The sequence below is a fragment of the Indicator indicator genome, chromosome 37 (genome assembly GCF_027791375.1).
Source record: "Indicator indicator isolate 239-I01 chromosome 37, UM_Iind_1.1, whole genome shotgun sequence".
Lineage (NCBI taxonomy): Eukaryota > Metazoa > Chordata > Aves > Piciformes > Indicatoridae > Indicator > Indicator indicator.
Window position 1 is genome coordinate 4,200,103 of NC_072046.1, and position 12,523 is coordinate 4,212,625.

Sequence of the window (12,523 nt, forward strand, 5' to 3'; positions counted from 1 at the left end):
GAGGAGACTGAGGGAGACCTCATTGCTCTCTGCAACTACCTCAAAGGAGTTGTAATGAGTGGGAGTTGGGCTCTTATTGCTTGCACCGAGAGACAGGACAAGAGGAAATAGCCTCAATTCAGGGGAGGGTCAGGACAGACATTAGGAAGAGTTTCTTCCCAACAAAGGTTCTGAAGCTTCCCAACAAAGGTTCTGAAGCACTGTCCCAGGCTTCCCAGGGAGGTGGTGGAGTCTCCATCCCTGGAGGTGTTTAAAAGCCACCAGGATGTGGTGCTGAGGGAGGTGGTTCAGTGGCAGTGGCTCAGCAGTGGTGGGACTGTGAGCTCTGGGTGAGCAGCTGGGTTTGATGACCTCAGAGGTCCCTTCCAGCCTCAACAGTGCCATGGTTCTATGATTCTTCATTATAATCCTTCACAGCCTCCAGACAGTAACTGCAGGGCAAGCAGATGGCTGTGAGGCACAGAAATGGGCTCAGAATGAGAAGAAAAAAGTCAAGATTTTACCTCCTAACACCAACCCCTCCTGGCCTGGCCTTGGAGGGTCCACCTGCAGACAAGGTTGGGGCAGATCTCTGGTGCCTGGGCCCAGGCAGTGCTCAGGGGCTCAGGGAAAGCCTTTCTCATGCAGCAAGGCAAGTGCCAGCAGTGGGAAAGGTGCCAGAGAGGCTTGATTAGATTTGCAAGATTAATTAAAAGCAGGCAGGCTCAGAGAGCTGTGAAAAAGACAAATTGGCAAATTAGCAGGTCAGGAAACCTGTCTGTAGGAGAGGAATTAGGAAGAGTTTGGCTCCTTTATCACAGCAAATGTTCTCATCAAAGCTGCTTCTGTCCTCCTCAGAGCCAGGCAGCTGCAGGAGCAGTCCCAGGGGACCAGCAGGTTTGGTGTTCCAGGGGAAACTCTTCCTTGATCTTCATGAGGGGAGGAAGGCTCTGCAGAGGGACTTGGATAGATTGGAGCCATGGCCAACATTAACAGGAGGAGCTTCAAGCAGGCCAAGTGCCAGGGCCTGCACTTGGGGCACAACAACCCCGAGCAAGGCTCCAGGCTTGGGGTAGTGTGGCTGACAAGCTGCTGGCAGAAAAGGATCTGGAGGGCTCTGATGGACAAGCAGCTGAACAGGAGTCAGAAGTGTGCCCAGGTGGCCAAGAGAGCCAAAGGCTGTAGAGAGAAATCCTTTTGCAGTCCAGAGCTGCACTGAATGGGTTGGGTTGGAAGGGACCTGAAAGCTCATCCAGCTCCAACCTCCAGCCATGGGCAGGGACACCTCCCACCAGCCCAGGCTGCTTAGGGCCTCATCCAGCCTGGCCTTGAACACCTCCAGGGAGGGGACAGCCACAGCCTCCCTGGGCAACCTGTGCCAGGCTCTTCCCAGCCTCACTCTAAACAATTTCTTCTTCTTCTCCAGTCTTGATCTCCTCTCTCCCAGCTCAAAGCCATTGTCCCTCATCCTGGCACTCCCAGCCCTTGTCCAAAGTCCCTCCCCAGCTCTCCTGGAGCCCCTTCAGCTATTGCAAAATAGTCACCTGATCTCTGAGGTCCCTTCCAGCCCTACCCATTGCATGACTCTGATCTGCTGTCACAAACTGAAACCAACCAAGCAGAGGGAAGGCAGCAACTGGCTGCTGGAAGGCTCCTGCTGGATGTGTCTGGGATGTTTCACTCAGGCCTGGCAGAAGGTCCCCAGGAGGCTGGAGTTGGTGCAGGTTGCCATGGATCCCACCTTGGCTCAGCACCAGAGGTGCAGGTTGGGTCTGCAGTGCTGAGGGGGCAGTGGCAGCCAGGCACATCCACACAGACACTGCTGCCAGCCCAGCTGGGCAGGGTGCACTGAGCACCCTTCCACGAGAGCAGCTTGGGGCCCATGCTGCAGGAGGGGCTCTGCACCCTCACTCATGCTGGGATGCCTGGTGACAGGTGGGCACAGAGCTTCTGTGTCTGATGTGTATTTCCCTCATCACAGAAGAGCCCAGGCTGGAAGGGACCTCAAAGCTCATCCAGCTCAAACCCCTGCCATGGGCAGGGGCACCTCCTACCAGCCCAGGCTGCTCAAGGCCTCATCCAGCCTGGCCTGGAACACCTCCAGGGAGGGGACAGCCACAGCCTCCCTGGGCAACCTGTGCCAGAGTTGGGCTACCTGCTGCTGAGCTTTAGCAACTGGGATGTCAGCTGAAGGCATTGCTCAGCTGGGCCCATCAGAGGCACCTGGAAGAGCTCTGCAGTGCATCTGCTCTTTTCCCAGGTGCAGTTCTCTAGGCTGTGTTGCAGTTTTGCTTGGTAGCTCCTCAGGATTGGCTGCTTGGGCACTTTTCCTGCCTTTCCATCCCAAATCCAGCAGTTTAGGCTGAACTCTTGGACTTGGCAGTAGGAGGGCCTGATGAGCATCACTGATGTCAGGTGGTAGAGAACCTTCTGCCCCTTGCTTACCAGCCCTGGAGAGCATAGGCAGTGTTCATCTGACCTCCAGGACAGCTGTGGAAACAAACTGCCCTCTGAGTGCCAGTGCAAGTGGCACTTAAAAGTGATTCAGACACAGAGCCAGGTGCTGTGAGGGCTCAGGACTGTGCTGTGCCTGCAGGGAGGGCTGGAGGCACTCTTGCATCTCTCCTTGGCTCCCACATGCAGCAGAGCAGTGACTGCATGGCAGGAGCTGGAGGGCAGCAGAGCCAAGAGAGAGGCTTGAGGTAAAGCCTGAGTTAAAGCCCTGGCACCACCTAGCAGGGCTGGCAGTGCCTTGTATCCAGGCACAGAAGATGTGCAGCACCTGGCAGGGGTGGCAGCAGTGACCACCAGTTGGCACCTGTCTGTGCTGGGCCATCTGCTGCCATTGTCAGCCAGGGGCTGGCACAGGGATGGGAGCTGCTTGCATGTGCTCAGGGTCCCAAACCTCCTCCTTAGACTCTGGGGAGCAGCTCTGCTATGCGGCCAGGCTGAGGGAGCTGGGGGTGGTCAGCCTGGAGAAGAGAAGTCCCCCTGGAGCCTTCCAATGCCTGAAGACATCTTACAGGAAGGCTGCAGAAGGACTTGGCCTGAGGGTGTCTGGAGCCAAGCCAAGGGGGAATGGTTTGGAGCTGAGGCAGAGCAGGGTTAGAGTGGAGCTGAGGAAGTTCTTTGGTAGGAGGGTGGTGAGACTCTGGCACAGGCTGCCCAGGGAGGCTGTGGCTGCCTCCTGCCTGGGGGTGTTCAAGGCCACTGGATAAAGCCTCAAGCAACCTGGGCTGGTTGAGAGGCATCCCTGGGCTTGGAGTAGACACCTCTAAGGTCCCTTCCAATCCAAACCATTCTGTGATGATCTCCAGCACAGCTCAGCAAGGAGGGCACCACTGCCACAGAACTGATGGCTGTGAGGATCCCTGGAGGTCTCTCATCCAAGCACCTGCTCAGAGCAGGACACTCCCCAGCACCAGCCCAGGGTGGTCAGGGCTTTGTGCAGTAGTCCTGTGAATGGCCAAGGGCAGCACCTCCTCAGCTCCATCAGCAGCTGGCTCATGACCACCTGGCTTCAGGAGCTGTGGAAGTTCCAGCTCGTGGCAGCTGCCCTCTGCTCTGTTGCTTCACAGAATGCTAGGGGCTGGAAGGACCTGGAAAGAGCATCCAGTCCAAGCCCTACAGAGCAAAGAGGGAGTCCATCCCAGCAGCAAGAGCCCTTCAAGAAGCTGCTGTTGTCTCCTCAGTCTGCTCTTGGCTGGACTAAATGAACCCAGGTCCCACCACCTTTCCTGCTGAGCCACATGTCCCAGACCTTTGCCATCTTGCAAGCACCCTCTGCTCACTCTCTGGTTTCTCCACACCTCTCTAGAGCTGGCAGGGGGCACTCTGGCAGGGGGAAACTTCTCCACACAGGTGCCCTAAGGCCAGGCAGAGGGTGACAGCTGCCCTCAGCCTGCTGCCCACACCTCTCCTCCCAGTGCAGCCCAGCACAGCCCAGCACAGTTTGAGCTGAGCCCAGCTGGGAGCTCCTGTTCCTGTGCTCACCACCAGACACACAGAGCTGCTGCTGGCCTGTGGAGCTGCAGCTGGGCTGTGGAGCTGCAGCCTGACCACACGGAGGTGAGAGCTGCTGTGCAGCTGGGGGAGCAAGGCAGCAGGCAGAGCTGCTGGCAGTTCGTGGGGTGGTGGTCTCCAGCATCTCCAGCACCCCACAGCCAGCCCCAAGCTGAGGGTCCTGGGTGGCCAGAGGCAGCCTCTGAGTTCCCAGTGCTCTGCCATGGGGTCCCCCAGGCTGGGGCTCCATTGGCTCCTTTGAGTGAAGGCTTCACATGAGAGGCAAACAGTTTGCAACTAAAGTGCCTGGTCAGGAGGGGGTCTGAGTGGTCACAGAGAGCTGTGAGGATGCAGGTCAGCTGCAAACCCATTGAGTTCAGCTCCAGGAATGGTCTTAGATCTCTGCCTTAAGGGCAGAAACATTTTTCAGAACCAGAGACACATTGTGCTGGAAGGGACCCTCCAGGATCACCTTCTCCAACCCCCCTGCAGGCAGCTCCAGCTGGAACAGGCAGCTCAGGGCCACAGCAAGGCTGACCTGAAGCTGAGGCTTCCACCACCTCCCTGGGCAACCTGTTCCAGTGTCTCACCACCCTCACTGACAGAACTTTCTCTGATGCTCAACCTGACTCTGCCCTGCTCTAGATCAGAAGCTTTTCTGGGAGGCAGAGCCCTGCTCCCCTGCTCCTCTGCTCCCCTGCTCCCCTGCTCCCCTGCTCTTCTGCTCCAGGCTGGTGCAGGCCCTGCAGCTCAGTGGGTCCCTGGGGCTGGCAATCCCCAGGAGACAGAGATGGTGGTGAAGGTTGTAGGGGATGAGACCTCCTGAAACCTGGGAGCCTCCTGCATTCCTCACTGCTCTGAGCTGCTGTGCTCTGGTAGCTTTCTGGAGCTGCTGCTGAGCTCAGGACTCCACTGCACTACACTCTGCCAGGTGGGGCAGAGGCAAAAGCAGCAGCAGCAGCTCCCTGGCCATGCTCACTCCCTGCCAGGCCCTGGGGTACACTGAGCTGCCCAAGGCTTCACATCCTCCTGAGCTCTCCCCTGGCACAGACCAGAGCTGCCCACCTGTGCTTGATGGACAGGGCAGGTGAGCAATCTGATATTCCAGCTTGGAAGCCTCTCACTTCCATGGCATGGCTCATGGGCATCCCATCTGGTAGGGACCTGCTATGGCACCCCAGGGACCATGCCTGGCTGTGGAGAATGGTAAAGAGGCTCTTTAAGATCCCAAGGTGCTGATGCTGGTGGCCATGCAGTCCCTGTTTTCATGAGCAGCCACACCTCACCCCAGCACCTGTCCTCAGTGCCAGTCCCTAGGCAGTTTCCCCCAGGCTGTAGCACACCGAGGGGCAGCAGCAGCCTGTGGCAGCACCCAGCAGCCTGTGGCAGTGCCCAGAAACAGCCCCAGCAGCCTTTGTCAGTGCCCAGCAGCACCCAGCAGCCTGTGGCAGTGCCCAGCAGCACCCAGCAGCCGGTGGCAGCCCTCAGCAGCCTGTGGCAGTGCCCAGCAGCCTGTGGCAGTGCCCAGCAGCACCCAGCAGCCTGTGGCAGCCCTCAGCAGCCTGTGGCAGTGCCCAGCAGCACCCAGCAGTACCCAGCAGCCTGTGGCAGTGCCCAGCAGCAGCTCCAGCAGCCTATGCCAGCACCCAGCAGCCTATGTCAGCCCCCAGCAGCCCCCAGAGCCCGTGGCAGTGCCCAGCAGCAGGTGAGCTGTGGTTTGTCCATCAGCCCTTGCAGTTGAGAGCCTCATGTGCCAGTGCAGGCTGCTGGGGGAGGTGGTTTGGCTCCATGTGCCAGGGCAGCAGCTGCCTCTGGCACACACCAGCCTCATCTCAGGCATTTTGCCCCAGAAGTGGCTGCAGTTTGAGCTGCAGGGAATTGTCACCTGGGGTCTTTCCCTGCCTCTGTCGTGCACAGCAGCTGGCAGTACATCAGGGGCTCCCTCTCGGGGGCTGATGCTACACTGTGCTCTTACTGCTCTGGAATGAGGCTTTGAGGGCCACAAACAGGACACAGACTGTGGGACAGAAAGGTTGGGAGCCTCCAGAGGATGAAAAGCCAAGAGAAGGAAGCCTCTTGTTCACCCCAGCAGGGGCAGAGACCAGAAGGCAGAGGACAGGAGGTTGGCTGTCACCTCAGACTGCATCTGCATGCAAATGGTTTCACATCCAGATTTTCCCTCAGGAGGAAGCTAAGGTGGGACCAGTGGGAACATGTTTTTAAGTCTCTCTCTGCCTCTTCCTAGGGGCCCAAGGCCACTGAGATCCTCTGCCAGCTGCCAAAGTCCTCCAGCTCCCCCTGAAAAGATTTCTGAGGGACAGAAATGAAAGCCACTGACATGATGGATGATCAGGGGCTGGAGAAGCTCCCCTGTGGGTACAGGCTGGGAGAGTTGGAGATGTTCAGCCTGCAGAAGAGAAGGCTCCAGGGAGACCTCAGAGCTGCATTTCAGTACCTGAGGGGCTCCAGGAGAGCTGGGGAGGGACTCTGGACAAGGGCTGGGAGTGACAGGACAAGGGACAATGGCTTTGAGCTGGGAGAGGGGAGAGTGAGACTGGAGAGGAGGAAGAAATTCTTGGCAGTGAGGGTGGGGAGGCACTGGCACAGGTTGCCCAGGGAGGCTGTGGCTGTCCCCTCCCTGGAGGTGTTCAAGGCCAGGCTGGATGAGGCCTTGAGCAACCTGGGCTGGTGGGAGGTGTCCCTGCCCATGGCAGGAGTTGGAGCTGGAAGAGCTTTCAGGTTCCTTCCAACCCAACCCAATCTGTGGCTCTATGATGCTCAAAGTCACTCTCAGAATGCTGGGGGAATGGAAGGGACCTCTGGAGGTCATTGAGTCCAAGCCCTGCCAGAGCAGGGTCACCAGGGCAGGTCACAGAAGAACACATCCAGGTGGGTTTTGAAGCTCTCTAGAGAAGGAGACTCCACAACCTCTCTTCCAGTTGCTAAGCCATCTGCTCATGGGTGAGCAATGCCCTTGGTGAGAGCCACAGGCAGTGACCTCCCAGTGCTGCCTGGAGAGGGGATGAGAGGAGTGGGGCTGTGGTTTTTCCTCCCTCTTTACACCAATGACTCCCAGACCTGGCTCTGATCTCCAGGCTGCTCAGAGCTTTCTGCTAAACACTGCTGGTGGAAAGGGGAAGCATTTGGAGTTGATCCTCAGTTGATGGGTGGAGTTGTCTCCCTGATCCTCTTTTTCAGTCCCTGCAGATGTGTTCACATCCTGGGAGCAGTTTCTGGTTGTTTCCTTGCCCAGCACTGACACAGCCCTGCCTGTGGGCTAGATTTTCACCTGAATGAGTCTCAGGACACTCCCAGAAAGCTGAGGGCACATCCATCAGTCTGTCTGTTCACTGCTTGGACCCATCCTTCATACCTTGATCCCCAGTGACTCAGACTCACTCCCTTCCCAGGCTGCCATTGGGACCATGCAGGTGTGATTGGTGCCACCACCAGGCCCTGCTGCTGCCACCTAAAAAGGCTCTTGGCATGCCCCATACCTGGGGTCTGTGGGGCTGGGGTGCCAGCTGTGGCCCTGCTGCCCACTTTGCTTCCATCCATGCCACCCTTGGGGGGTCAGGAGGAGCAGCAGCCCTGCTCTCTGTGACATCACCACATGTCTCCAGCTCACCCTTCTCTGGCTCTCTTTCAGTAGCAGCAGAAGTGCTGGACAGGTATCTGAGGGAGCTTTTGTTGGCTCCAGCTGCCCTTGTCAGCACTCTGGCAGGCAGAGTTTAGATGACCTTTTCCCATCTGTGCTCCATTTGTTCCTTTTCACTGCTGTCGTAGGATGGAAGCCTGTGAAGAAGGCCTCTGGAAAAATACCACCCCTGAAGGTTACATCTCAGTCTGGGCTACTCCTGGGCCTTGCTCAGGCGTTGCCTGGGCTGGTGCTGGTTGCCTGGGGACAGGACAATGTCACAGGGAGCTGCTACAATCCAACGGGCTGGAATCACAGAATCACAGAATCACCCAGGTTGGAAGAGACCTCCAAGATCACCAAGTCCAACCAATCACCCAACCCTGAGTAATCAACCAGACCATGGCACTGAGTGCCTCATCCAGGCTCTTCTTAAACACCTCCAGGGACATCAACCCCACCCCCTTCCTGGGCAGCACATCCCAAGGGCAATCTCTCTGTCTGGGAAGAACTTCTTGCTAAGCTCAAGCCCAAACCTCCCCCTGCACAGCTTGAGACTGTGTCCTCTCGTTCTGGTGCTGCTTGCCTGGAGAAGAGCCCAACCCCCACCTGGCTACACCTCCCTTCAGGTAGTTGTAGACAGCAATGAGGTCTGCCCTGAGCCTCCTCTTCTCCAGGCTGAACACCCCCAGCTCCCTCAGCCTCTCCTCACAGGGCTGTGCTCCAGACCCCTCCCCAGCCTTGTTGCCCTTCTCTGGACACCTTCCAGCATCTCAACATCTCTCTTGAACTGAGGAGCTCAGAACTGGACTCAGCACTCAAGGTGTGGCCTGACCAGTGCTGAGCACAGGGCAGGATGACTTCCCTGCTCCTGCTGACCACTCTGTTCCTGATCCAGGCCAGGATGCCATTGGCCTTCTTGGCCATCTGGGCACACTGCTGGCTCCTGTTCGGCTGCTGTCAACCAGCACCCCCAGGCCCCTCTCTGCCTGGCTGCTCTCCAGCCACTCTGTCCCCAGCCTGTAGGGCTGCACTGCAAACCCCTCTCTGGTCTCTGCAGCAGACTCCAGCAGCTACCAGCCAGCCTGGACACTGCAGATCTGTACTGGCACCAGGAAGTCCTTCCCTTCTGCTGCCCTCTGCCCAGCCTTCCCCTCACACCAAGAGCTGCTGGCTCCAGCCTCCCTGCCTTCCACACAAGGTGACCCCCACCGAGTCCAAGGGCAGCATCCAGCCTCCAAGGTGGTGGCGAGCAGGCTGCAGGGCAACTGTTGGGTTGTGCTCTCTCTAGGTGAGGTGACCAGATGGGCAAAATCCTGCCCTGGCCCTGCAGTCCAAGCACCCCCCAGGGGCAGCCCTCAGCAGCTCCATCTCTTTGCTCTCATCCCTTCCACCAGGCTCTCACCGGTGCTGTGCTTGGGCATTGTCTGCCTGCACCGCGGAGCCGCCCGGCTGCTCCTGCCCCCCCAGCACCCATCCATCAGGGGCTGAGGGCCCCTTCCCACGGCACCCCTGCTCCCCCTGCACCCTCAGGTTCTTCCTCCCTGCTACAGCAAAGAACATCCCCCCGTCCACACCCCCATCAGGAGCAATCCCTATGGATTTGGCTGCCAAAATATTCCGTATACAACAGAAAGACCCCCGGGGAGGTCCCGGCAGCAGGACCAGGGACTGTCTGTCAGCAGGCTGGGGGTCCTGCAAGGTCAGCTGGGGTCCTGCAAGATCAGTGGGAGTCCTGAAGGTCTCACATTTAGCAGAGACAGGTTTAGCTGAGGGTAAGGAAGCATGGGTGGGCTCTGGTCCAGATGGGTCTGGAGGTCTACAGGAGCTGGGCTGATGCTGTGCCCCATCCTTGCTTCCCTCCTGCTGTTCTGGGACGTGTTGAGCCCTGCAGGTGAGACCCATCCCCCAAAGTCTGCTCTGTACCTGCCGAAGGATCAGAGGCTCAGGGAGAGGCTGGAAAAGGCTGCTTTTTGAAGAGCATTTCTCACATCACACATTGTGCTGAGACCCCAGTGCTGCAGGAGGTGCTGAGCTGGCTGTGCTGTGGGCAGCATTGTGTCTGTGGAGCACTCGGGGAACCCTGGCCCAGATATTTCTGCCCTTCTGTTCCCTTAGCTTCAGGAAACCTCCAAAGCCCGGTGACGTTTTTGATAGCTCCTCAACCCTACGAGGGGCATCTCCTCCCCTCCCCTCCGAGCAGTGCAGCCTCTGGCACTTGGCTTTTGCCAAAATCTCCAAAAAATCTGCAAGCCGAGGCTCCACGGAAGGAAATCCTGCGGAGAGCCTGCTCGGCTCCCTCCTTTCCCTAGATGCTGCTCGCCGTGCGCCTGTCTCACACGGCCTCTGTATTGTTCCTTGCAGGTGAACTCGTAGGGCTGTGGGGGCAGGCAGGGACGTGGGGCAGACACCTGTCTGCAGTGTCATCTCCGGAGAGCAGGGAGAGGCATTTTGCTCTCGGGGACAGATTGTGCTTCCCGGGGAAAATCAGACCTTCTGCTCGGGAAGATTTCGTTCCCTCGCCCTGGGAGCCCAAAGCCTCCTTGATCAGGGCGTTAAATCCTGATGGCTATCAAAGCCCGAGGCAGGGCAGGAGCTGGTGAGACCCTGGGAGAGCTGATGTCACGACAAGGTATCAGTGCCCCACGCATATCTGTGCCTTCAGGGCCAAGCCAGGCGGTTCCGAGCCGTCCTACCCACCGCACCGCCCCCGTTCCGCCGCGCCGGTGCCCGGAGAAGGAGACAAGGGCTGGGAGGACGCAGAGCGATGCTGCCCCTGAGCTCCCCTGCCCCCGGGCTCAGCTCCCGAAGTTGGGGCAGCCGTGCTCAGGGCTAGGAGATCGTTTAATTCCTCGGGAAAACCCGCTGTGAGTTAGCCATTTCATGAACCTGGGTGGGTTTTAAATGCTTCCTGAGCGTGGACTTCTCATTGTGCTCTCGGGCTGGCTCCCCTGGCACTGCTCATTTTCACCCCCAACCTCCACGGCAAGAAGCAAGATGATTTCAAATAAAATTGAGCTTTGCCCTTCTGGTTTCTAAATATCCCCAGACATGGCAGCCCCTTTCCAAGTTCTCTCCCACCTACTTCTTGCCATCTCCATGTTGGCACTGAAAGGACCTAATTCACTAATGATAAAAAGAAAAGAAAAGGACTTTTCTGGAAAGGCGAAAATCACCCAAGCCCCCCAGCAGCACCAAACCCCAGCACCTCCCTTCCTCGCCCTGCAGATCTCCAGGGCTGCAGCCCCTACCTGGCACCCAGCACAACTCAGCCAAGGATATTCCAGCCAGAAATCCCAGCCCGTGGGGAGAGCAAGGAGCTGAAATTCTGGGTTATGCAACTGGCTGGCTGCTGTGTCCAAAGGACCTGAAACGCTTTATTGTGCCTTTGCCCTTCCCTAGTGCTCCCCATTCCTTTTTTTTTTTTTTTTTTTTGGGGGGGGGGAGGGGGGTGTTTTTTTTTTTTTTTTTGTATTCAGATATTGCTTTAAATTCCTTTCACACAACTCAGGTCACTTCTCAGCCACGTTCGAGGTCGGAACCAATTCTTTTGGCTTAAAATTATTGCCTATTGTTGGGGCGAGGCAAGAAGTGACATTTCCATCATTAATAATAAAGAACAAAATCCATCTGGGGAGGGATTTTCCTAACGAATATTGGTTGGGTTGGGTTTTGTTTTGTTTTATCCTCAGGTGCCATTTGGGCTTTCCCAGCTTTTTTGCAGGGCTTAATTTCACATGGCAGAAGGCAACAAAAGAAGAGAAAAGAACTCCCAAAACTGCAGCAGCCAAGAAGCAAATTGAATTAATATTAATTAATTTTTGTTGTCGTTAAAGGATTGACCACAATTTAATGGCAAGGAAGCAAATACCTGCTCCAGACTCATCCCACAGACCAAATCCCTATTGCACAGGAGAACCCCTGCAGCCTCTTTCCATCTGGAACAAAAAATGCCTCTTGCTACAGTGCCGAAAATGGAGAAATTAAGAGTGGTTGGGGAAGCCTCCATTAGCGCAAAGGGAAGCCCAGACCTGGCCCCTTTTTAACCAACCCCCCCTCCCCCAAACTTTTCCCTCATTGCTTGGCCAAATCCAAAAGGAATCACGCCTGGAATCAGCCACGCAGCAGGGCGAAGGGTGAAGGGACAGGAGCCCAGGCAGAGCCTGTGGCCGATAATTAATTAATTCATTAATCGATCGCAGAAAGAAGGGGAAGGTGGGGAGGAGAAGGATGGCGCAGAGAGGGGGAGGAAAATAAAAATAATCTTACCACCAAATTGGGTACCCGGCTAAGACCTTTGTGCCATCGAAGAGAAAAGCTAGAATTAGTCCGAGCAGGTGGCAATCCATCAGTCCGGGCTGCTGCGCGGGGGGGAGCTCAGCGAAGTTTGCAGCAAAACATCAAGTGCCAAGATGCGGCAAGTCCGCCTCCTTCCGCGGGAAAAAAAAACAAAACAAACCCCAAACAACAAATACCCCCCCCGAAAAAAACCCACCCCCCCAAAAAATAAAAACCGAAACAACCCCGACCCCAAAAATCCACCCCAAGAGCGCGGCCAAGCCCCCGGCGCTGCGGGTGCCGTCCCCGGCTGGTCGGACGCGCACCTCGCCGAGCCCTGGCCCCGCGGCGCATCCCAAAGCGGCTGTTAAAAAGTGCAGGGCGCGGGGATGTCAGCGCGCAGCCAATCAGCGCGCACGGCGCAAGGTGAGGGATGAGGCTCTGCGCGGCGCTCCCCTTCGCGGCCCTGCCCCCTCCGCACCGCAACTTTGTTCCCCTGGCTCCCACCCACGGACCCCCGACCACAGCCCGCAGCGCACCGCAGGGCAGGGCAGGGCAGGGCAGCGGTGGGCGCGGGTGGGGAAATTTGGGGAAAATTGAGCGGAATTTAAAAAAATAATAATTTCT

At 57.3% G+C, this 12,523-nt stretch overlaps 1 protein-coding gene across 1 annotated transcript in view; it reads right to left on the reverse strand.

Annotated features, from left to right (window-relative positions):
- LOC128978465 (proto-oncogene Wnt-3) overlaps nucleotides 1–11,967 on the reverse strand; it is a 70,280-nt gene extending 58,313 nt beyond the window's left edge. The window contains exon 1 of the mRNA XM_054396407.1: nucleotides 11,888–11,967. Coding sequence (XP_054252382.1) covers nucleotides 11,888–11,967 — 80 coding nt within the window. The remainder of the gene's footprint in view (nucleotides 1–11,887) is intronic.
- Between the last annotated feature and the right edge of the window lie 556 nt (nucleotides 11,968–12,523).